This window comes from Medicago truncatula, chromosome 4, assembly GCF_003473485.1.
Source record: "Medicago truncatula cultivar Jemalong A17 chromosome 4, MtrunA17r5.0-ANR, whole genome shotgun sequence".
NCBI lineage: Eukaryota > Viridiplantae > Streptophyta > Magnoliopsida > Fabales > Fabaceae > Medicago > Medicago truncatula.
This window is the reverse complement of record NC_053045.1, coordinates 26,470,027-26,496,325: the sequence shown is the minus strand read 5'-3', so window position 1 is coordinate 26,496,325 and position 26,299 is coordinate 26,470,027. Positions and strand designations below refer to the sequence as shown.

At 31.5% G+C, this 26,299-nt stretch overlaps 2 protein-coding genes across 3 annotated transcripts; both read right to left on the bottom strand.

The window, feature by feature from the left end:
• Window positions 1–691: 691 nt before the first annotated feature.
• Window positions 692–4,191, bottom strand: LOC25492208 (aluminum-activated malate transporter 2). Of its 2 annotated transcripts, XM_039833996.1 has the most exons (7): window positions 3,906–4,041; window positions 3,742–3,814; window positions 3,104–3,244; window positions 2,537–2,809; window positions 1,989–2,101; window positions 1,747–1,890; window positions 692–1,244 (listed from the first exon to the last, which is right to left on the bottom strand). In XM_039833996.1, the coding sequence occupies exons 2-7, from the start codon at window positions 3,788–3,790 to the stop codon at window positions 786–788; spliced, it is 1,179 nt and encodes a 392-aa protein (XP_039689930.1). In that variant the 5' UTR covers window positions 3,791–3,814; window positions 3,906–4,041; the 3' UTR covers window positions 692–785. The 2 variants fall into 2 exon arrangements, with proteins under 2 accessions (XP_039689930.1, XP_013455742.1); XM_013600288.3 differs by lacking the exon at window positions 3,742–3,814 and having other exon boundaries at window positions 3,906–4,191.
• Window positions 4,192–16,916: 12,725 nt separating this feature from the next.
• On the bottom strand, window positions 16,917–23,924 carry LOC25492206 (transcription factor LHW). The gene is made up of 10 exons (XM_013600285.3): window positions 23,060–23,924; window positions 21,638–21,844; window positions 21,441–21,522; window positions 21,073–21,114; window positions 20,920–20,979; window positions 19,049–20,818; window positions 18,836–18,937; window positions 18,414–18,554; window positions 18,184–18,309; window positions 16,917–17,466 (listed from the first exon to the last, which is right to left on the bottom strand). Exons 1-10 carry the CDS (start codon window positions 23,152–23,154, stop codon window positions 17,326–17,328), a joined length of 2,766 nt encoding a protein of 921 aa, XP_013455739.1. The 5' UTR covers window positions 23,155–23,924; the 3' UTR covers window positions 16,917–17,325.
• Window positions 23,925–26,299: the final 2,375 nt, after the last annotated feature.

Here is a 26,299-nt window from a genome sequence, read left to right as displayed (position 1 = left end):
GGTAGAGCTTGCGTGACATTGGGGCGTCAATGTCATGTGACATTGACCAACCATAATATCGCAAGTGTATAAAAGACCCACTATATTGGTAATATACTTGTTCGAGAGTTTATATTGGGTATACTATCCACATTATTTTTTCACATTTAATTATTTTAAGTGAATATAATTTCTGATGGGTATCAAAGAATTCTCCAATTATATTAGTAGCATTACTTATGAAACTTAAGTTAATTAGCAAGCTTATATATTTTTGGAGTTCCCATATCACACGTAAAAAATATTGCTCGAGAATTTGATCAAAGTTCTAGTTTAGTAAATTTCAGTTGCTTAATTATTCATACTTGTGTTCTTCATACGCTAGTTATTAATATTACCCTTTTTAAGTAAAACGTGAAGGTGGACAAGGGAATCAACAAATGATAAGATCCTATATCTGACCTTATCAAATGTAGTTTATAAAATTGACAAGATAAATATGTTGCAAATAATTATTATATATTCTATCAAAATATTTTCTCAAAAATAAAAATAAAATTGTATCAAAATATTGCTTACAAATTGACAAATGAATACCAACCACATAAAGAAATTAAAATAAAAATGATCCTCATTAACCATTTAAAACTCAGATTACAAAATGAACATTATTTTAGAGCAAACTAATCTTAATCAAAAATGAAAATGTTACTAATCATAAGGGTATACCAACATGGTATATTTTTTATTCCACTAACAAAATTAAATTATGTCTCTTGATTAGTCATATACATGTATATCAACAATCAAATTTTGTTACATTTATTACATTTTGAATCATCAACTATAATAACCACATGTGAATTCTCAATCTTAGGATCTGGTTCAGCACATTCACAAGTTGGAGATTGTGACACTTCTTTAGGTAATTTTTCATTTGTTTCATCAACAACAAAATTTATGATTGAAGCAAGAACATTAGCAGAATCAGCTATTTCCTCAGTGCAATCAACAATATCAATTAGTAATGAAGCAACTGTCACAGCTGGTATAACTGATAAAAGATCTGCTTCTTTCCATAAACTTGATTGAAGCAATGAGTTAAGGCTTTTTACTGCGGCTTTTGCGTTTGCGACGTGAGTTTCTGGTGATGAGTTTCTTGTCATTGTTTTTATTGATGAACTCAATTGTTTCAAAGCCATGCTTGATTCTAAACACATTTCTGTGCATAGTTCTTGGATTGTACTACGAATTTCGTGTGATCCCTACATACAACAAAACATTGCGTCAAATTAATAAGCACGTGCTCAACATTTTCTCGATATTCTCAATATACGAAGATCTAAATTTAATTAGGGTTTAATCTTAGACTTGTGTCTAGTTTGGATTATTTATGATCATAATTTCCTTGCTTTCACGTGATAAGCAGCTCACAGTCCTTGGATCAAGATCAAACGATCAACTTTTAGTATACTTGAGATCATAGTCGTCTGATGTTAATCTAATGACTCTGAGCTACCGATTGCATGGAAATTATGACTACAGACGATCATAATTTCCTTGCATTCACGTGATCAGCAACTCAGAGTCGTTGGATCAAGAAGATCAAGATCGACTTTTAGTGTACTTGACATCATAGTCGTCTGATGTTAATCAAATGACTCTGAGCTATTGATTGCATGGAATTATGACGGCAGACGATCTAAATTTATAGATTGCTTAGACTTTATAAATGAATATTTTAGATTTACAGTATATGATGTATACTTTGGTGTCAGAATTGAGTTGTTCCTTTAGAGCTTCCATTCGATATGCACATTGACGAGAAAGTGCACCAATTTTAAGGTATTGATTCCATGGGTGACGAAATTTGAACTTGCCATGACCTGGTTCCCATCTTGCAAAATTGGCCTATAATAAAGTAAAGATAAAATTTTATTAGACATTTGCCATAAATAAATTTTTCACATATGAAAAGAAATGTGTAACAACAACTTTAATTTACCCACCAGTGACTCATCATTGCTTTTAGAATTTAGAATGCTTTTATAACCTTCAAGAAATGACTTTTTATCTTTAGATTCTTCTTCCTTTGTTGTTTTAAAGTACTCACCAACAAATGCTGCAAAAAAAAAAAAAAAAAAATACATGTTTATATGTGACATATAATTGTATTAGACGTGTTATTTGTGCAATTACTCCATCCGTCTCAAAATAATAGTTGTTTAAGGTTTGTGCATGATTTTTACATAAATGATTAATTATATAAATTTTAATGGTAAAATTAGTATGATTTATTAAAATAGTTTTATTAATTATAGTAAGTGGAGTGGTTAACTAGGATGAAATTCAATAAATTATGATATAATAGTGAAAAATAATAATAAATATTACATTGATATTCTAAAACGATGATTATTCTCAGACATGGGAAAAATGTTAAAGAAACAATTATCTTAAGAGGAAGGGAGTAAGTAACATCCATGATCTATTATGTTTGGTGCAGTAAAATGCAATTTATAATAAGTTTATAGACATAGTTTTGATTAAATCTAACCTTCTAAGAAGTCACCAAGTATTTCCAACTTGATAGCAATTGAATCATGCAACTCTTCACCAGCCCAAACAGGACAAACAAAAATGGAAATCATAACACAAGCAGAACCTCCAAGAAAAATGGTGGATAACCTCTTATGAGCCATTTTTAATACTTCATCATCACGAAATCCAGATACAGATATTAAAGAGAATGTCAAGATAAATATAAGCATCCCATAATCATATCTTGATTTCACTTTGGGAAAGAACCTTATAAAAGATGCTATAGCAGCTGCAAAAATAAAAAAATAAAACATTATGTTAATTTTTCTTTATCATTCATTTTATTTTCCACAATTTTTTTTTGGCTTTCGCACCGGTTTCCGACCCACAAAAGGTGGACGAATAATCTGGTTCGTGCATGGAGGCATGCGCACTGACCAAGTGTTGTTCCCCCTGGGGATCAAATATAGTATTCCCCAGATACGTTCTTGGAATGAGCTTTTTGCCACTAGAGCCCAATCAACTTGTTATTTTCCACTATCTTTATTATTACATTTTTTTGGGTAATTATGTTTTTGTTTACCTTGTAGAAATACAAAGAATCCAATTAGAATTGGTTCCCCTGTCTCTCCAGATAAGCTAGCTAAGTAATGAGCCCCAACACCTAAAGCACCAGCTGCCAATGTTGCCATTGTCCTATTCAAACCTTTTCCTAAAGTAGCTCCTAAAAATGTGACATATTATATATAGTTAGCTCAACAAATTAAATAATTATTACACAAAATGAATGCATATTACTAAGTGCATCCTCAATGGATTATTCATTTATAATTTTTTAATAATAATACTTAATTTCTCTAAAAAAAATAGTAATACTTAATTAACACTCAATCTTTCCAATCAACACCAAAAAAAATTCTATACTAAATGTGTCTTACTAATAATTTTATATCAACTTATATCACTATATTAAATAGTATAATGTTAAAAAAGAGTGTTTAAAAAAAAGCTTAAAGTAGAATTTCTTCTTACTACCTCTCCTTTAATTTTCTCCAATGGAGAAATCTATTAGGTATCATGTTTTATGAAACTAAAGAGATGATCTAAAGTTTATCAAAATCAAATGAAATATACTTTTTAAAATAAATAATAATAATAGTAATAATGTATTTTTTAGGGGGAAAAAAAAAAAAAAAGCAGCTTAGTGCATGAGGCTTCCACCAGGTGGAGCATGGAGAGGAAATAGATACGTGCCACCGTTTCTTATCATTGCACCGAAGCTTGCATGATTTTTCTTAAAAAAAAAATAAAAAATTAATTAATTTATAGTTTTGTACTATTGTGTAGAATATGGTAAAAGATTGTGCTTAATTATGCAAACTCACCAACTGTGTACTCAAAAACCACCACCACAGTCATCACTGCCCACATTGCTGAAAGACCAAAATTTTCATAAAGTGGTTGATAGTAGTAAAATAGAGACACCAAAGAGATTGCAAGTCCAACTTTTAGTGAATGAATCACTTTTCTTGGGTCATCTTGTGCTATTTCTTTTGATAACCTACAAATGCATAGCACCTTCTTCATAAGAACCTTTGGAAAATCTCTTATTTGCTCCCATACTCTAACTAGTACACATGCTTTCTCTTGATTCATGTTTGGAGACACCATATTGTATGCACTAGAAGAAGATTATGAGAGGAGCAAAAGATTATTGAAGATGTTTTGGAGATGCTCTGCTACTTGGATTTTCTTGTAGTCACCTTAAATGTTTGTATGTATATATATAGAGAGAAGGCCAAGACAAAGCACCTGATTGAAGTTTTCAAGAATAATAATTTAATGATATAAATTTGGATAGTGGTCGAACGCAGGTTGGTCTAGTTAGTAAGAAATTGACTCATATTTCGTAAGATGTGAATTCAACTTCTGCTGTCAGTATAAGGATATCATTGATAGATTATTTATAAGTACCATTAGGGACCTAGATCCTCTGATGTAACTGCTTCACGCAGTTACACGGAGTAATTGATCTCAGCCATAGAAAAATGATTCGATGGTTTAGATTTGTTTGGCCAGTTATCACACAGTTTGATCACAGTCATCAATGAAAATCAGACGGTCAAGATATGTTACAACATGACGTTATAACATCACCAAATCCCATTTTGTATAGTGTTTCTCTTTATCTGAAGATTTGTACTGAGCCTGATGAATCTCCGGGACCTAATTCACTTAAACTTTTTACACAAAAATAATAATAATATGGATTAGTGGATTAAATTGTACGGTTAGAGTACAATTACAAAGACATTTTTGATTACTAAAGTGGATTGAACTAAATAAATAAGGTGGGAAAGCAAGGATTATTGTCATAAATATTTGACTAAAAAATATTACAATAATTAACTTGGTGCTATACGACAAAAAATGACAATGATGTGCATTTTATGAGACGTGTATGGATGTTATTACACATTGCAAGTAGCTAGCCCACAAGTCTTGAAATGTTAAAATCAAAAGGTGGCGACACTTGGCTATGTCAAATTAGGAAGGAAAAAATAAGTGACTATAGCCACTTGAATTAAATGAAGGTGTAAAAACTGAAATTATATAATTGGAGTACAGCTAATGGTAACTAGATCACGCAGTAATGTTATAGATGATTACTCTAACTTGCTATATATTCTGAAAATATTCCCTTATGTGAAAAAGTGATTGTATCATAGATAATAACTTGATAGTGATAAATTTATGATACGTACTGTATCATCTTGCATATATGATATTGATCAATTTAACTGCATGATTGTATGAGATTGTGATTGCAATCCATCTAAATTCTAAAATGATATTAATTTTATCCAAATTCTAATCGGTCACCCACAACTAATTTAACTACATGATTGTATGAGATTGTGATTGCAATCCATCTAAATTCTAAAATGATATTAATTTTATCCAAATTCTAATCGGTCACCCACAACTAATTTAACTACATGATTGTATGAGATTGTGATTGCAATCCATCTAAATTCTAATATGATATTAATTTTATCAAAGTTCTAGTCAGCCACCATCTACAATCAGATTACTCAGATCACACTCCATATGTTAGATGTAACGAGTATGTATTGTGTTGTGAAGTCTCACGTTGTTCGTATGACGCCCAGCCTAAATTTTAAGTGTATATATATGTTTGAATGTGCAATAGGTTGGTGAAAACAATGGCGACGTGGAAGCTTTTGTTTCAAGCTTCTGAAAATCACGACATCTTTGCTTTAGAAATCACGCAGACGCATGGCAAAACGATGATGGTCCAAACTGTTAAAAGTCTCACATCGGACAGGAGATAGTGTGACAATGTGTTAACAATTGGGGGCAATCCTCACCTCACAAATCGGTTTTGTGAGATTTTGTTAGACCCAACCACGATTTCTAAGATGGTATCAGAGCCTCCTTCAAGACCAAGATCTGTTGGGCCACCTGTTATCAGGCTTCCGCTATCGGCCACCCACCATTTATAGTCATGCTTCAAATGTCCAGTCATGAGCGTGAGGGGGGGTGTTAAGAGTCTCACATCAAATACGAGATGGCATGGCAATGTGTTTATAAGTGGCGGCAATCCTCACCTCACAAATCGATTTTGTAGGGTTGTGTTAGATCCAACCACGATTTCTAAGATAAACATACGCTAAGATGATATTATATTTTGAGTCTATTCAACATTGGTTCGGCACTCACTATCTAATCATATCCAAACTATGAGGAGGGTGTGTTGAGAAGTCCCACGTTGAATAAAAAGTCCTCACTTTACAAGCAGATTTTGTAAATGTTAGAGTAAAATTATACTTTTAAGATTTCAAACTATTTTATACGAATAATGCTAAAATATGGATTATGGTATAAAGGCTTAAAACTCAACTCAATTCATTGTCCTCAATCTTATAGAGAATCAAATCACATCAAATTGAGGTTACAGCCTTACAGGGACCTAAGGTACACATCTAGTAATTAAAGATTTTGCTAGCCATACAAAATAATTTGTAACTTGCCATCATTTTCAACTATTCAACTTCATCTTCTATAATATTTTCATGAAAAGGACTAGTCTTGATTTATTCAAATATAATTTATTACACTGGGATATCCTGTTTATTTTTTCCTTAGTATGTCATTGTTCTATATATTATTATTGCAAGAAAATAAACTTCTATATTATTGCAATAGTTGAAGTTTGTCAATTGCAAAAACATATTCCCATATGAGGTTGTCGATGGAAACAAATAATGTACAATTGATACATTCCTTAATATTTTTTTTTTTTTTGAGCAAACATTCCTGAATTTGTTACATTTTTCCCTTTTACTAACATCTAAAAATATATAGTCATATTTATCCAAAATTCAAGTCACATTCAATGATAGTGATTAATGAGTTTTGAATCCAAAAAAAAAAAAAAAAAGCCCGATGATATGAGTTGTACAAACAAGAGCCAAAAGAAATTTCATCAAGATGTTGACAATAGTAACAGAGAGAATAATCATCATGCACAAGCTTCAAACAAATTATGTATTTTAACATCAATCTAAATTTTTTAAGTGATATGTGACAACACATTGCAAATTAAATTCTAAAATTAAAATCATATAATGTATATTAATTGTTCAAAGGGGAATGGATATACTTCTGATTTCTGATAATTGTTCAAAGTATATGTTATAGTAATCTTTATGGAGTTTTTAAGCAATATTCAATTATTAACTAGCATATGTGTTTCCACCTAAAAAGAAAATAAATGTCATATCAAATCCTCATTATAGCATTTTATTCTTAATAGACATGCTGAAAAAGTGTATGGCTAGTTTAATTGGACTTTTCTAGGATTATCCAAAAAAAAAAAAAAAAAAGGAATTTTTTGTTTTGTATGTATTGACAAATAGACATCTTAGATTTGGATGTGTATTTTATCGGGAAATATACCGGCGTCAAAGAGTTGTAGTCAAATATCATTACTCAAAAATGAAATCAAATACTCAATTAAAATACTATCTATACTATCTTAAAATCTTTTTTTATTGTAACTTTTAAGAGATGTACATTATTATTGTAAATGGATATATGGTGTATCTGAGGAGTGTCCAAGGTGTATCTAAACAAGAAAAAAATAGTTTTTCTAAGAATACTTCTATATGTTATCTAATACGTATCATACGGGTGTTATGTGAATGTTGGCCATTGAAATGTTCTTCTTTTTGTGTTTAACCCTTCAATTTATAGGAAAATGGTCCCTAGTAACGTGGATTTCGTTTGAAAGATGAGTAAAGTCTGATCAAAAATTGCTTCATCTACAAAATCAAACCCAAACTCTTTCAAAAAACAATTCGTCTTTTGATCGAGCTCATCAACTACTTGAATTCAATTATTTGGTTCATACATCATAGTTTATAATGTGTGTTTTACTTAATTAAGAAAACTATTGTCAACGTTTGACAATAAAACATTTTAAGGAATTAAAAGATGTTCTCTCTTTTCTCCTTGTCAAACCATAGCCGTCACCCCTCTAAATTATGTTTTCTTTCTATTTTAGTTCAAAATTGATTTTCACATACTTTTAGTATTCTTTCGCATGTTTTTGTGATTTCTATGTCTTATCACGTGTTATTTGTTTTTTATTTTTCATCTTTTGTGTGGTATTTTTTTATTTAACATCTTAGTACGGTTTTTATTCGATCCAGATTGACAGATTAGCTTGAGAATAGTGATATTTATAAGCTTGTCTACTTTGCAATTTTATGCTATTTATGTGAATGTTGTGAATTTGTTCGCATACTATAGCAACTTTAAATATATGTTATTATATGATTATATCAAAATACTTCATCAACTTCCCATATTCTAGAATTCTAGAATGGCGGGTTTCTTTAGATTGTAACTCTTGTTAGGTTAATATTATGAAGCAAGGTGATTGCCAAAATTTCATATGAGACAAATTGCATGAATGAATTTTCATTTGTCTTTTTGGAACAAAATAACAGTGTACGTGATCTTTATAAATAGATATTTTCCCTAATTTGTAACTTGTTATCCTCTTATTTCAAAATAAGAGTTTGAATACTTACGTTCAATTTCTATTTGGCAAAACCAAAACAGAATGGTTTAAAACATTATGACAATCACACTACATTCTCGAAGAAAGCAAAAATTATGTTCCTCTTTGCCCTAACGACTTAAACAAGGATCCTATCGGTGCTGATTTTTAAAAATAAAGAAAAATAGATAAATGTTAGATATTTACGCACAAAAGTTTAATTATAGTCATTGAACATGTTTTACATTTGTATTGATTAATTAATAAATAATTATTTTTCATCAAAAAACAAATTAATAAACTAATTATAACAAACCCAATAACTTTTTTTGAAGAAGTTAAATTAGTCCATCTAAATTGACACCGGAGAGAATCGAACATGAGACCATAAGTGGGTTTATAACTCAAATCAGATGACATCGTACAGAAAATAATAATGTTTAAATGTATTTTTGACCCTTTAGAACTCAAATCAGATGACATCGCAAAGAAAATAATAATGTTCAAATGTATTTTTGACCCTTTAAACGTAATAAAGTTGCGATTTTGACCCATAACAAAAAAAAAAAAAAATTGTATCCTCTATCTTTAGGAAAATGTGCTCTTTTGACCATCTATCTATATGGAAATATGTTCTTTTAGCCCTCTATTCTTTAGGAAATACGCTCTTTCGCCCCCTTATCTTTACAAAATGTTAAGAGTTTCCTTCCCCTCCTATTTTGAGACATGCGGCGTCTTCTAAACAGTTTTACAATGTTTTATAAAGTTAGAGGGTAAAATTGTTATTTTTTTGTTAGGACACCAAAATCACAACTTTTTAAAAGTTAAGGGTTAAAAATGCATTTAAACCAAAGAATAAAAGAAATACATAGTTATGGATAATGATATAAAGCATCACTTTCAATATCTTTTTCCTATCCTTACATCTCAGATGATGCTTTCCATTACCTTGTTTGATTCTTCTCATTGTACCTTAAAACAAAGCATGCGGTTGAGACTTGACCCTTTGTGTGTACTAAATTTGGTGAAATCTTTAACGTTCATTAAGAAGCTGTACTTATGAACACTGCCACACTATAATGATAACCTTATTATGGACATTAAGAATATACATGATTTGAATATATTCTTGTATGTTATGCCAGGTAGCAATTTATTATTTTAGTGAACCTTATCAATCACTATCATTTAGATCTTTGGTGAAATTAAACTGTGACCATTATTTGGATATATAAGATTCGTATATTAGATTATGGTTCTTCTCACGTTGCATTTTCCCTCTATAAACTTAACCAATATGCCTAAAAAAATTCGATATATTCGATGATATGTGGGGTGGTTATTAATATTAGAGGGTGAACATGTGAACAAAACATGATCTATATTATCTACTAAGATTTGTCTTTGTACGTGAGACTTTATTTTATTTTTTCTGATTGGTTATTTTTATTTTTATGTTATGCTAGCGTGATATTTGAGTACTTAGAGCCGCATTTTATCAAGAATATTATGATAAGGTGCTTAATATTCTACGGTTGGAGAATGATGTTGGAAATAATTTTCTGTCTATTAAAGAATTGAGATAATAGGAATACAAAATAAGTCATTTTTAGCAACTTATATAAGATGGATTTAAGAAGTATATAATCGATAAAGAATTAATCTTGATCATGAATAGTTTTTTTATGCAATAGTGGGTTTTTTTTTTATGAAACGTTGATAAATAATGAGTAGTTATTTAAGAATATCTTGATTTATTATTTATGATTTGTCCAAAAACAATGCAAGCATCATAATATTTTAGTAATTAGGCATCCTTATATATATATATATATATATATATATATATATATATATATATATATATATATATATATATATATATATATATATATATATTTACACACAACACCTACAATCTCAAGGACGAGGTCTAAGACATGCTTTGGTTGTGCATGTTTGTTAGTTTGAGTCCGGCTAATTCCTTTAAAAATAGGAATATATGAATTTATGTGTGAAATGATCTTCAACTCTAAGGTGCTATATATCACGGAGTGAGACAATATAATAATCTTAAATTTTTCTTATTAAAAAAAGAGATAGCGTAGTTAGATTGTTTAACAAAAATAATTTTTAATCATTTATTCATAATAGAATATAAATTGAAAAAACTTTTTTTAAATAAAAAAAACAGTTAATTAAGAGACTTCTATACATAACTCTTCCGGACCAGCATAATGCCTAATGAGAATAGCCCACAAGACTAAGGCCCACAACACTCGGAGCAGAACACTGCGAAGGTGCATAGGAAGCTCTGTGCGAATTATCGCACAGGAGCACGTCTAGGTCAAATCTTGGTCGTCCAAGCCATCTTTAACGGTTTTCATCATGCATGCCGCAAAACTCGATGGCAATTATCAACCTCCTCAACTATATAAGGGTGACTCCGCGTCATGTTCCAGGTGTTGAAGTTGGTTTTGAAGTTGTTTGTAGTTTGTTTCTAACCCCACATTGCTCAGGTTTCCGGGTTGTTGAACATATAAATATGTTTGAGTACCCTCATCCTTTGAGGTATCTTTTGGGAGCAGATCCAAGCCTATTTCACAGAGTATCAGAGCCGGGTTAAGAATTGCAATGTTGGAATTGGACCCAGGCCACTTTAGGCGTGAGGCTGGATGTTGAAGTGGTTTTGAAGTTGTATGTAGTTTATTTCTAATCCCACATTGCTTAGCATATAAATATGCTTGAGTACCATCATCCTTTGAGCGAGCTTTTGGTATGAGATCCAAGCTCATTTAACACCAGACACATTTTCATTCACCTATTTTCGTATACAATCCACCTCTTTCACATACTTATTTGAATGCATCATTCTCCTATGGCGAAGAAGCACACACTCCTCCACACCGGAGCTCGCGCACTGCGCACCACCATGACAGCAACGACAATTTAGGAAGAATCACCACTACAAATCTCTTATCATTACCAAACAGATCATAGTAACCAAAAATAAATAAATAATAACTAGTGCGCTTAAGCAGTGGCTTTGGCATTAGCTAGGGACAGGGTTAGGCACTATCTTTCTAAAAAAATTGGTCGTGGTTTGTGGTTGAATGTACGGTGCATCGGTTATCTGGTCTAAACTTGATAATGACATGCACTTAGATCAGTCTCACTTTTGGCATTTTCTATTCACTATTAAAGTAAAAAAAATCGTCATTATGCTCTTTAATTCAATGTTTTCAACACAACTTTTTATTATTAGTTGAAGCATAGTACAAAGTTTAATTTGTACGGAAGGAAGGTCCAACCCTTGCTTTCTTTACAACAATAGAGAGAAAAATATGGTCAACTTCCAATGGGAAGAAGCCCTCTATGGATCACGAGGGATATATACAAATGGAAATGATTCAATTTGTGAGGCACACTTAGTACGTTGTCAGCCGGAATGAGGATCCGTGCTCAAAAGGATGCCTCCAAAGTCGACTTGGCAGATATAGAATAGTTGGTTCAGTTGCAGCAGAATATTCGGGAATATGAATACTTTTGTTCAAATTTTCATAGAGAGTATAGTCTATTAGCTTTTGTTTGGCCAAGAATGGTCATAATTTGTCTAGTTTTTATGTCCATTGGTTGTCTTTGAAACCTCTTTCCTTAGGACCTTTCATTTTTTGGGATAGATCCGGTTTTTGTTTTTGTAGGTTTTCCTTATGTGACTCTGATATATTGGTTCAGGCCTCTCCTGTCTTTTATATTTTATTGCTTTGATAAAAAAAATATATAACCATTTATTTAAAGAACTCAAATTACATTCACAACCATTCGTTTAAAGAACTCAAATCACTTACCCATTAGATCACTTCATTATATAAAATTCATATATTTTAACAATCAAGAGAAATTGTTGGAAAAGAAAAATGTTGCTAGCAGTTTTGTACAAACAACACTCTATTCTTTATAAAACTAGATCTACTTGATCGAGACATCCACTTAAATTTGTGCTTTCTATTTTTTTTTCTTTTAATTCTACGGTTGTACTACAAGTGATAAAGGTTTAAGCTACTAGAAGTATAGCTCAAAAGAAAGGATCTACAATTAAGTTAATAAAAAAGTGTAAGCAACGTTCATTCTGATCTTTTCTCTTATACAATATTTCTTATTAGGTGAGATTTATATACATTTTTGGCCAAATACCATATTTGATCTTTAAGTTATATAATTATAATAAATTAATTTTTAAGTTTTTTAGTTATAAATTGAACATATAAGTCATAAAATATATGCACCACTATCTTATTTTCATTAAACTCAACCGAAAAGTCTTTAGGTGGGCGTTTAATATGTTAAGTTGACATGTCCTAGTTCAGGGCTCTCAAAACTATGGTTCACATGTGTGTTATTCGATCTTGATTTGAAACAAAATTGATAATATACTTGATTTATAATATTGTTGATGGAATATTTATTTGTAAAATTAGGCTTGAATTCAAAAATAAGAAGAATAAAAATGTGTGTAAGCATACATGTTTGATGTCGTAAGCACTTTCGGACCAACTACATAAATATTAAATTCATAAGCACTTGTTAATGAAGTTGGTTGAAAAAATTGGTGATAGTGTAAATATTTTATGACTTAAAGATTCTTCAAAAATAAAATTATGCCTTAAAGGATCATTTTCTAACAAAAAAAACTTAAATGGCTAATTGGTAACAACAACAAAAAAAACTAAAAGAACTAACTTGATATAAACATCAAACTTAAAGAACCGCGGGAAGTAGTTGACCAATATTTTTATAAGATCTATTTTTAAAGTGGTAGAAACTACATTTCTTCAAAAAAAAAAAGAGTGGTAGAAACTACACAATTTTCATTAATAGTGAATTTAATCAGTTAATAAAAACAACGCATTATATATATATATATATATATATATATATATATATATATATATATATATATATATATATATATATATATATATAGGGATAGGATCAAATGACACCATGGTGTCAAATTAAATTTGACATCAAATCATAACTATTAATTCAACTTTAATCCGACGTTTCTCATCAATTCATTGAATGCTCACATGCTTAACAAATTATCTAAATTTTAATTTTAGAAACAATTTATTCTTTCTTTTTTTGATTAATTATTTACCAAAAATTCTCTATTGGTATTATTATAGTTTGTTTGCCAAAAATTATTCACTGTCATTCTTTTTTTTAGGGCTTATCATCCTTATTTTTTTATTCCTATTAACCTTTTTTATTTTTATTTTTCCTAGAAGAACCAAAGGAAATTGATTTATAAAGAGCACATTGCACCAAAAAATAAAAAAATAAAAACTTATGCTACTAAACGAAAGCAAAACACAAATGCTAGAACATCCGATACAAGAATATTAGCAGCATGAACTCAAGAATACTACCATCCAACAAATGAAAGAGTAGTCAATCCAAAGATGATTGAACAAAGATTAGTAAAAAAAAGAAATTGTAGGGAGAAATCAAATGGTAAATAATTAATCAAAAAAAGAAAGAATAAATTGTTTCTAAAATTAAAAATTAGATAATTTGATAAGCATATGAGCATTTAATGAATTGATGAGAGACGTCGGATTAAAGTTGAATTAATGGTTATGATTTGGTGTCAAATTTAATTTGACACCATGGTGTCATTTGATCCTATCCATATATATATATATATATATATATATATATATATATATATATATATATATATATAATGCGTTTGGGGTATAAATATAGGTTTGGGGTATAAACCTCAAACTCCCCACTTTTTCATATTAAAAAGGTGAATTTTTAACCACTAAATTTGACAGAGAAAAAAATTATAGAATAAGTATTAAAAAAAATACTAAAATAATTTTCCAACCCTCTTAAATTAATAATTAAGAACATAACTAGTGTATTAGAAAAAATATTTAAATTACTTTTTTAGATTTATGAAAATTTAGATGAGTTGAATTCTCGAGACTTAACAAAATAAGATAGACCACAAAGAACACCAAAATGTTTTCACATCCGTAGCGGAAGTTGACCTCACATCCTTGCGAGATTATGAACCAACGTAACTAACTTTCATTGGCAAAGATATTTCAATTTAAATACAACTAAGGATGACAACAATAGATAAGTTTTGTGTACTATGTTTTTTGTTAGCTCTAGCACATATTGGAGTGTCACCTTTTATACTGTAAGAAAAAACGTCGAGAGGAAATCTCCATGCAAGAAATAAAAATAAGTAAAATACAACTCACAATAACAATTTATTACTCTACCTCCAATTTTACAAGGAGAAAATTGCAAACCATCTTATGCAAGTTTTGCATGAAAAAAATGAAAATTGTCTCAACTACAATTTCTGACTGAAAAAACTACAAACTCTCTTAAAACGACACTCAAATATTCAAACTCGTAACACAACGAAAGAACTAGAGTTGTGGTGAAAAAAACTCAAACTATATCTTCATGATTATTGTTAATATTTATAAATATAGTGTGGAGTATTTAGCATAGCATATTCCTTGAATTATTCCTCTCCATGTTCCATTAATTGTAATTAATACAATATTTACGGTGCAACCTAAACACGTAATTTTTACGATATGTCTCTCTTATTCAATAATTATACGATATGTCTCTCACTTCTCTTTTCACCAAAATACTCAATGTGTGACTTGGATGAATACCAACTTTGACACAACGTATCCTTCATTCATCAGAAGTCTCAGATTTGTTTGCTTTGTTGTCAACTTCATCTTTAGAAAGAAAGTAAGGTTAGTTTCAAGTCTAACGACATTTGTAGAAGGATGTTCTTCAACTTGTATAACTTCTCTTTTAGGTTGTATAAATCCTTTATAAATTTTGGTTGTGCATTGTCATAATCCAAACAAAACAAAGAAACTTTGAACTTCAATGCAACCATAACACTATCCAAGAAAAATAAGATGAAAATTAACCTCTCTTCAAATGAATGACGCAACACACTACTATGTGTCTCTTCCGCCCTTGATCGGAACATTTGCTCTGATACTTATTGTTGGAAAACAACCAAAGGAAATCTCAACACAAACAATAAAAAAAACTATTATTCGACCGGCAATACTTACAACGAGAGGTTTAGGGTTCAACATCAAGCAAATTACTCTGTGTTAAAAAGAACATAAACCTGGTCATTTTCAGCTGATAACAGTTCCAAGGAGATTCATGAGAGTAACACAATGCTTGATGCACCTCAGGCCCCCCTGTAGTCCAGAATGATTTTAAGACCGACACACATGGAAATGTTGGAGTTTTTATAAATTCCATCAATTTTAAACGTAAAGACATAAATGAACAAGGAGAGGGACAACAAGGATAAATGATTGAGATAAAATGCGACAACTTTCTCTCTCATATTCACATTGTATTTTTATTTTCTCTTTCTATTGTTTTGGTGTTTGTATCGATACTCATGTTTCTTTGTATATTTAGGTTGTCCCACAAGTCGTTAACAAAAATTGTTGTTCAATAACACTGCTCATAAAATATACACTAGTAATTTTTATTTATTTTTTTGACAAATTTAAATTTTTGATTGAATACCACTAAATTTAAATTTATACATCTATATCTATGCTTTTTTTTTTTTTTGTTACACTATATCTATGCTTTAGGAGCTTAAACAAATTTGACAATAAGAATATTATTTTATTGGTATCATTTAAAAAGATAAGAATTTCAAATTAGATCCGCGACAACAACATCAACATCAACAGAAGATGAAGTCCATTTAACAACCCCATGAAGCTCGACTAACAACACCCTCAAATTAGATGATGTCAAGCTGCTGTAGAGGTTGGCCACCTGCTGCCTCCGTCGAGAAAATAGATGAGCCATTGACAGTGTAAAATAGTTTTACACTTGACATTCAATAAGCACCGTGTATTCTACCAAATCAGATATATTTTCAAATTAGTTGTATGACATTGCGGATTGATGATTTCTTACTAGATAATAGTGTAAAACTATTTTACATAGTCAATGATCTTCTGCGCACGTTGATGTTCATTTTCATCTTTTGTTTGGTCTTCCAGTGTTAGATTAATCTTAGTTTTATTGATGATAAAAATTGACAAAATAAACAGACTGAGAGGATCAACCCTAGTATCAAAATTAAACTTCCCAAGAATGGAGTAACCTTTTTACCTTAACTTTCACTGAGGAAATGAGTGCGACGCCAACAGAAAACACGATAACAACAAGGCATATTACTCTAATTTAGCATATAGACAACACAAATACAAACCACACAAAGCTAATATTTATAACATTAGTATTTTATAACACAACAAAATATCACTACTCGAAGAAAGAAAAAAAGGTCAAAAAGAAGAATAATTGCATAGGCTGATGATGGTAAACACCTTAACCCCCCTTATGTCCAAATCCTACAATATCTATACATCTGAATCATAACACCAACACACCAATCAAATTACAGCAAAGAAAAAGAAAATGCAAGTTAACTAATAGTTGCCTAACGTATCACGCTATCTTGGCAAAGTACAGAAGGCATATTAATCTTGAGATGCTCTTCACTAACTGCGGTTAGAGAAAGTTAATATCACCTGAAGTCTAATAAGACTAGATTTGATGTCAATCATGGCAAGCATATGTGCTCTCAACAACATTCCAGACCAAGAAAACTAGGTGGGTTGTGGGATAGAATGATAAACCATCATGTTATCAACTGGAGCATTTGATGAAGCTGCGCCTCCCTTTGCTGTTTGCTCCAAAAGTCGAACTAGTGACATGAATATTTCCATCCTTGTTACATCCCTATTTGCCTGCAAAAATTAAAAGTGAATGGATGTCTTGTTAATAATGAACAAAGAGTTGATATAAACGCGCATTTTTTGCTGAATTTAAACTGGTGACAGAATAGGATGAAGTATTCTGATTATGATAATTTAACCTCACAATATTTACAGCCATGGTTTTTTACTTGGCAATACAATTAAGTCCATGTTTAGATTGGTGAGGAGTTTGGCAAAATCACAGTGCCAGTGTGTAATCGTGATTTTGGTAAGAGCTGCACTTTGGAGTTTTAATAAAATTACGGTGTCACTGTAATTTCGCCAAACTCACTGCCAATCCAAACGCGAACTAAGGATATGTTTGGATGGAGGGTTTGAAGGGCCGTGGGAGGGCTTACTTTTCTTTTTAAATTATGAACACTATAAAATGTTTTTAAAAAATGAATTAAGTGTGATTGAAGCATTATGTGATCATTTATCATGTTCTTTCATTTTTTTTAAAATATCAAAAATATTTCAAAATATAAACATACATAGCCCTCCAAAATCAAAATAATTACACAATCAGGTTTAGGAGGTAATGCATAAAATATGTTATTAGAGTATATTTTCTTAAAACAAACAGGCTTACGTGCAAAATTAAGGTTCAGTCATAGCTGAAATTGTGGTAATATTTTAGACACTACAACTACCATCTTATAAGATGAACAGTTCATTATGAGTTGCAATCAACTACTTGTTTAATACCTCAACAGAAAAGCGTGCCCAGATCTTGTCATTGCGAGCTTCCATGACCCCTTTCAAGATGGTTAACCCTAATCCTCTGATTAAGTCGGCTATTTCCAGAAAGAAACCCCTTTCCTCACAAAGCATCTGTGAGAATAACCAAGCAAGCAGGTTATAGAGGTAACGGATAAAATATAAATTATTAGAGGCAAAATAATGTATGAGATTATAGAGAATTGGTCAGTCAGTACCTCGACTAGCATCTGACGGGGATGATTAAGATCCTCAACTATGATAGGGCAAACCATTGATTGTGAGCCAACCTCATATGCCCATGTAGCCCCTCCCTCAAAGTTATCTTTTAACAACAATCCACCTTCTTTACTAACAATCTGCACATTTAGAAAAATAAAGATCGGTTAGCAGACCGCAGACGGTAAATTTCTTGAAAGAAAAGCATCATCATTCTTATAAAAGATATAGATAATTTTATTTTTTTCCTGTGAAGAGTTTGTCAGCATAATATTTTTTATTATTATTATTATTATTATATAAAGAATGTAGATATATAGGTATAGATACCAATATATACCAATGAAAATGAAAACTCGCCACATCAAAATGGGATTAAATGCCTAACAAACAAGGGAAATGCAACAGACGACGTCTTTACCTTGGATTCCCCCGTCTGTTTCAGCTTATCAGCATGCTTTGTTACACTTTGCAAGAAAAGCATATGTTTGATGGTCCTTTCAAGAAGAGCGTCTATGCTACACTGTTGATTCGTTATCATTATAAGAGACAAACAAAAACAAATTCAGCACCACAATGTGATATGTAATAAATAAATGTGGAATGAGATAAAGGCCAACAAAGAGGTATATACCTTTGCTCCATTAGGCACAATTTCACGTAACTCTTTCACGCGATCTTGAATCATTTGGCGATCTTTGGGTCGAGGCCTTGGGTTCTCTCCAGGTTTAAGCCTTTTACGGTTTGATTTGGAAACTTCTTCTGGTCGCTTAGAGTATCCAGTTGAAACACTATTTTCACGCTTCACATTGCTGCTACCACTCTCCACCCATGAACTAAGTTGAGAACCATATATTGAAGTGGTTTGAGAACAGTTTCCAACATTATCTTTGCTGCAGCCAGATCTAATAGAACTTGTTTCCGCAGGGCTTGTTTTGACCTCCGTCTTGGGAAAATCAAACAACCCCCCCTGACTAACATGATCGCGCATAATTTGCATGCTGGTAGATGGTACAGATGCGGTACTAATCCTTGTTACTGTGGTCCTGCACGACGTTTCATCAGAATTCTGATTGGAAACAGATTGAGTCGTCGAGACCACGGCATCTAAGAGGTGATCAGATTTTGTTCCTGAGAAGATGCCATTGCCTGATATTGCTTCATTAACCGGATAAATATTATCGTGACCTACAATCGGAAAATTCGTAGACATTGCCTTTTTATCCAGTGTTTCTGCATTGCCATCCAATTCATCCGCAAACAATGTATTCCAGTTTCCATTCAGCAGTTTCATTTTGAAGTCCATGCCCAAGACATCAAACAAGTCATCATCACCCGATGAAAGTTGCGTACAAGCTTCTCCGTGTTCAAAATTTGTCTTCATGTGTTGGTTAGTAACATCTTTATCGAGGCAATCACGAAGAAAATCAGGGATGTGATCATTCATAGACACATGCTCCTCACGATAAAGAGACGGTGATGGAATCTTCAGGGACTGAAGCAAATCATCTATCCTTTGATCCGAGGTAGCCAAAGCATCTTGATCATGCTTTAAATCAACTGGAAGATTCTTCTGATAAGAGCCTTCTAGATGCATGTGATTGGCAGCTTTAGTTGAATTATTGTTTTGAATTCCAAACCCTACTTTTTGTTTTCCAGAAAAATCGGTAGTGGATAATTCAGGAAGGTTTGAAACTGAGCAGTTAATCATATTTGTCCTTAAAATATTACTATTCATCCCACTACTACAAATTGGGATTCCTCCAAGAAGTGAAGTGTTGTTAGAATTCTGATAATAAATTTTACCACCATCGGTTTTCGGTTGAGACATATTGAAGACACTTGATGATGGATTCATATTAGGGTTACCGTGACTTTGCCTCCCAATACCTGATAAGACTTGTTGCTCCATTTGTTTAAGACCGAAACCATTCAGATTGGAATCAGTTAATTCATTGAATGCAGATCTTGCGTTATATGAAACAGAACGCCGTTGCAGACATGAAGAATCAAGACTTGCAGGTATGACTTCAGCTTCAGCCTTCACAGTTGTATTCTCTCGTTGAGCCTTTGGTTGGCAAATGCTATCAAATATCTGGTTTAGGTTTTGGGATTGAGGTGTCCATACAGAACTATGGTAACTATTTATTTCTCCCCTTAGAACAGGCATTGTACTATTCAATGAATTACTTGGTTGGTTCGATCCATTAGCTACTAAGGGAACGCAGTTTGAGGTAATGACGTGTGGATTAGAAGACACAGGAACAGAATCAGTCACAGATCCGGTGTGTCTTTCACTTGAAAGTCTTGTTGAATAGTCTTCGGATAGAAGTGCACCGGGAACATGTCCCAATTGAAAGATCAAGTTCTTCACATCATTGACAAATCCGATATTCTCCATTATCTAACAAGAATTAATAGAGAAATTTGGTTATTCCCTAACAAGAATTATCAGAGACAAGGTCGCTGAGTTTCTTCAAAGACAGAACAATTAGAAAAACTTACCGGCAAGAAAGAACCAAGTTGAACAACCCCATGGGGAAGCACAGGAATAACCACCACTGTCTGCAAACGAAAATATAATGTCGGAATAACTTGGATCAGGAAAAGTAATAAACGAATTATAACAAAATGCGAAGCCTAAGTAAAATTACAAACCTGCATTCCAGCTGAAAATTGGCAATGCACCTCATTTAATACCTAAAGGTACACAAAATAGAGAGAAATGAGAATGCAGCTCATGAGTTCATACCAATGAAGCACCGACACGGACGCAGGACACAGACACCGATAATAATTTGAGAAAATGACATAATTCAATGTAATCATATGTGTCAGTGTTGTGTCGGACACCGACGTGTGTCCGACACCAGGACACGCCTAATCTGAGGAGTGTCCGTGCTTCATAGGTTCATACTCAAAGCATTTAAACAAAATAGAGGAGTTTCCGTGCTTCATAGGTTCATACTCAAAGCATTTAAACATTCAAAGAATATAACTTGAAGCAGATCATCAAACCTCCATACCTCTGGTGGATATACGTCTTTGATGAAATTGTTCAAAAGAATCCATTGATGATTTCCTGTGAATGCAGCCCGTCCAAGTATCCTGCATAACAGCAAAGAGTGGCACTCGAGTGAGATGGCAACGATACGGAAAGCATTAAAAATTAAGATCCTGAATCTCAATAAACGAGGAAAAGGCAATCAAAGAAAACACCAACCCTTGACCAGCAACATTGACAGAATTATTCACCATCATTTTGTTAATCAATGAGCAGACTCTATCGTCCTCTTGAATCCTTAGCTGAGAATCGGAAGAAAACCAGCACCCTTCCCTGTCTTGGTAAGGCAAATTAGACGTTCCAACATTTTGCGGAAGGAAAGTTGATGGCAAAGGTTCATAGTAGCAATCTTCCCAGATTAACAGCCTGCAAAGTCAAACATACTTAGTTAACTCAAATACAAATAGGCTTTGCTTGGATAAGCAACTTAATTAAGTGCTTATAGCATAAACATTTATCATATAAGAGCTTAATTAAGGTTCATAGTGCTTACTAAATAAACTGAAAACAGCTTATCGAAAGCTCTTTCAACTAGTCTCACAAGTGTTTATGTCAGTAGATAAGCTCAAATAAGTTAATCGAAACAGACCGTTATACCAATAAGGACATAAAGTCAAAGTAAATGACTTATGACCAATCTCCAATCATATGGCTGTTTGGAGTTTGTTGTGTGCAAGCAAATAAAAGACTGAGAAGATAAGCAATAATAGATTCAAAGATTAAATAAAAAAAGTATATATGACTTCTTTACTAAAAAAAGTATCAATAATTTGCCCAATTACAAATATTAAATTTAAGATTCTGATCCAACCAAACCTTGATTCCATCTCCTGATTGATTCAGAGACATGACTAATTACATGCAAGAAACTTATCAAGACATTAACATATTTTAATTACAATTGAACTGATTTTTGAACTTATTAGAGCAGCATAAGTGATTAATGGCAAAGATAGATCAGAAAAAGTTGAGCATTTCTACTAGTGGAACAAGAATATAAAACCAAACAGATTCAAACAAGCTAAACATGTACTGAACCAATAGATTCTTTCACAGACAAATCAACCTAAATAGAAACTGCATCTTACAAGACAATGCAAGAAAAACTTTTCTTTAATTAAAACAAAAAAAGGAAACAAAGATTCTTCAAAACAAACCAGAAGCAACAAAAGCACATATAAAAAAGTTCCAAAACAGGAACAAAAATGTGGACTTTATCTTGAAAATGAACCAACCACAGAAATAGAATCTAAATCTAAAAATCAAAAATACCCCTTTGCTTCCAAAAAAGTCCAAATCAAACACCAACAACATTTATCCAAACCCAATAAATCTTCAAAACAAAGCTTCTTTTTTCCCACTAAATTTCTCAAAATCCAAAATCAAAGAACACCATTAAGCAAAAACTCATTTCCCTAATCAAAACTACTCTTTTCCCACTAAATTTCTCAAAATGCAAAATCAAAGAAAACCAAAAAGCAAAATATTAGTTCCATAATCAAATCTACTTTTTTTCCACTGAATTAATTTCTCAAAATCCAAAGCAAAAAAATAATCACTTCCTTGAACAAAACTACTTACTTTGAATTATTGCAACCGATCTTCCAAAAAACAGCATAAGACCATTGATTCCTAGCACAAAGAGTCTTCAAAGCTTCTTTCAACAAAAACCCCATATTTTATCTCAAATTTTCACTTTTTCCAAACCAATGGATTCAAAGTAGCATTCAGAACTAAGAATGAACAAAAGGGTAACTCTCAAAACCAAAGAAGAAACATGTTTTGTTTTTCCTTCACCTAGAAACTAACTACCACGACACGATCCTCTCCCTGCTTGTTTTGTCCTCAAACCACCACTTCTTTTTCTCTCTGGATCTAAGTTCACTACTGTCAGTTTCTTGCACCGGAATTCCATCCTCCGGTATATATAGAGAGAGAGAGAGAGAGAAAGAGAGAGAGTAAAAAAGTAGAGAAAGAAAGAAGAACAATAACTACAGAACAAGCTTGTAGCAAAAACAAACAAAGATGAAAACTTTGATGAAAACTACACTATCCCACGAGATTCAAGGTTGTTAAGAGGTATCATTTTCTCCATTTTAGATGAAAAAAATGGTTAACAGAAAAAGGGTATATCAAAAAATTGGTTAAACACAAAAGGTTTGTTTTTTCGTAGCTAAATCGAAGTAGAAACTAAAAAACTGTTGCTATAGCTCTCTTGTGTTATGTTATGTTCTTTCTCTTTGTGTTATGTTTTTTTGTTGTGTGTTTTTCTCAAAGACAGTTTGAAGTGAAGACCCTTTGATGTGAAACTGAAAATAAATGGAAGTGAGTGTTGTTGTTATTGAGGGTTGTTAAGAAAAGGGAACGGTTTTGAAGGAATATTACAAAGGGAGCCATTGAGTCTGAGACATTGGGAGAAGAAAATGGTTTTGTCGGATTGTGAAGCTTTGGTGTGGTCAGTGGTGGTGACCATAAGCTAGTGCGGGTTGTTATCTACATGACGTCATTTTAATCATTTCACCTTCGTTTTGTTTTTTATTACTAGTGTGCCATACTACCAACTTCTTGGAAGAAGGATGATGGTTCATCATCATTGAGAGGGTTAATGAAATACTCAATCCCTCCCATAGCTTAGATATTTGCTCGTTCCACACGTATTAAGAAAAAGGGAAAATAGTGTTTTACCTCCTGTAATATAGGTCCAACTTTCTTCTCTGTATAATGTTTTTTTTGAATTTCATCCTTGTAATTTGAAGATTTTTTGGTTTTGGACCTTCAATGAAAATTTCACCCCTTGTAATTTGAGCAAATTTAGGTGTACCCCCTTGTAATTTGAGGAAATTTTGGTTTACCCACCTGTTAATTTGAGCAAATTTCGATTTACTCCCTGTCATATCTTCGATTTTGTACAGTCAAAATTCATGAAGGTCCAAAACAAAAAATCTTCAAGTTACAAGGACGAAATCCAAAAAGAATATTTTATAGGGGGTAAAACTGGAAATGACCTATATTACAGGGGATAAAACACTATTAACCCTAAGAAAAATGTATAATTTAAAAGAGAGAGAAAAATATTTTTAAGTATTCTTGTTAAGTATTGGTGCATTATCTACTAACATAAATACAAAGTGGAATATATTGAAGTGTAAGTGGTGAAAATAGTATTAATTAGAGTTATTAAAATAAAAAAGTAATTAATATCGTATTGAAAAACGAAATTACTAATTTATTTTGCGACATATTTTTTTGCAAATGACTCAGTTATTATGGGACAGAACGAGTAATGTTTTAGTATTTTTGTTGCATGAAATTGATTGTTTAGGATTTAAGTTAAAGTGCTCCCTCAGTTCCAATTTAAATGAGCATTTTGCTCATTTCACATTTATTAAAAAAAATGTATTTGCATTAACCATTATAAAAAATGCAAAGTAAAATATACTTGTGAGCTTAGCTCAATTAACAGAGACAATGCATAATATATGCAAACGTTTTGGGTTCAAATCCCGACCATAAAAAATACAAAGTATAATATATTGAATTGGGAGTGATGAAAGTATTATTAATTATAGTTATATATGAAGAAAAAAAATTATTAATATTGCATTGAAAAGTGAAAAGGGGTCAGTTATTTTAGGACAATATTTTTTTACAAAATGTTCACTTATTATGGGATGGAGGGACTAGTATTTAGGTAATTCATTAACTTTTAGGTTAATATATGTTTACTCCGGTAATATTAACGATTTCTGGTTTATCCTTTTCTAAAAGTTTTTGTTTAGATTCCGACTTTTTCATTTGAAGATTCTTTGATTTTGGATCTTCATGACATCAAATTTAAGGTATTTTCGTCTTTTTTAATTTGAGCGAATTTCGATTTACCTCCTGCCATATCATCAATTTTTCACAATAAAAATTCATTAAGGTCTAAAACGAAATAATCTTCTAATTACATAGTTAGAATCTAAAAAAAAAAAAATTACAAAGTGATATTTCTGGTTATATTACGGGAGGTATATATATATATATATATAGATATAGAGAGAGAGAGAGAGAGAGAGAGAGAGAGAGAGAGAGAGAGAGAGAGATTCCCTCCATCCCAAAATGGAAGCGAAAATTGGTCAACAAAAGTTAATGTATTTAGTTCAAAATGACCAATTTTGGGACGAATGGAGTATTTTGGAGGAAGAATTAAGTGTATAATTAATTTTAGTTCTAGAGGGTCAAATTGATTCTGAAAATGTTAAATTGATTCAAACATATTTGATTGTTTTTAAGTTGTATTGATTTTGTCTTCAGAATTGATTTTACTTGAAATTATTATTTATAGTTTTTTATTCGAGAATTAATGTTTACAAAAAAATTTATAAACCAATTCATTTTTACATGAACATGTCAAAAAACTTATCATAATCAATTTAACAATATCAGTTATTGTTACTACATAATCAAACATACACTAAATTAATCAATCTCTTACGTTGGAATTAAGTTCATAAAAAACTCTTAATGGAGTGTATGTTTGTTTCTATCTTGGCTTGATATCAAACGCGCATCCATGTTTAAGCTTCAATTTGAAGCTTTAGAAATGCATTGAAACACAAGATTTGGAGATTAAATGATATTCCAATTTCCAAACATACATTAAGAGTTTTGTCTTGTTATCGATTATTGCAAGTCTTGAGTTCAAATCTAGTTGTTAGAATGCAAAAACGGCTAAATATCATCTGTAGTAGTTATACTCAACTTTATGAATTGATCTTGCAATTGAGTGCATAGAATACTCAAATTACACATAATCTTGATTAACTTTATTTAATTTTG

Coding starts and splice junctions, on each gene's coding strand:
- LOC25492208 (XM_013600288.3), bottom strand. CDS start 4,191: ATGGTGTCTCCAAACATGAATCAAGAGAAAGCATGTGTACTAGTTAGA. Junction 3,245..3,905: donor GGTTTTTGAGTACACAGTTG/GTGAGTTTGCAT, acceptor TCACATTTTTAG/GAGCTACTTTAGGAAAAGGT. Junction 1,891..1,988: donor AAAGCAATGATGAGTCACTG/GTGGGTAAATTA, acceptor ACTTTATTATAG/GCCAATTTTGCAAGATGGGA.
- LOC25492206 (XM_013600285.3), bottom strand. CDS start 23,154: ATGGGGTTTTTGTTGAAAGAAGCTTTGAAGACTCTTTGTGCTAGGAAT. Junction 18,555..18,835: donor AACAGACGGGGGAATCCAAG/GTAAAGACGTCG, acceptor CTAAATGTGCAG/ATTGTTAGTAAAGAAGGTGG. Junction 17,467..18,183: donor GGGCACGCTTTTCTGTTGAG/GTATTAAACAAG, acceptor TAATTTTTGCAG/GCAAATAGGGATGTAACAAG.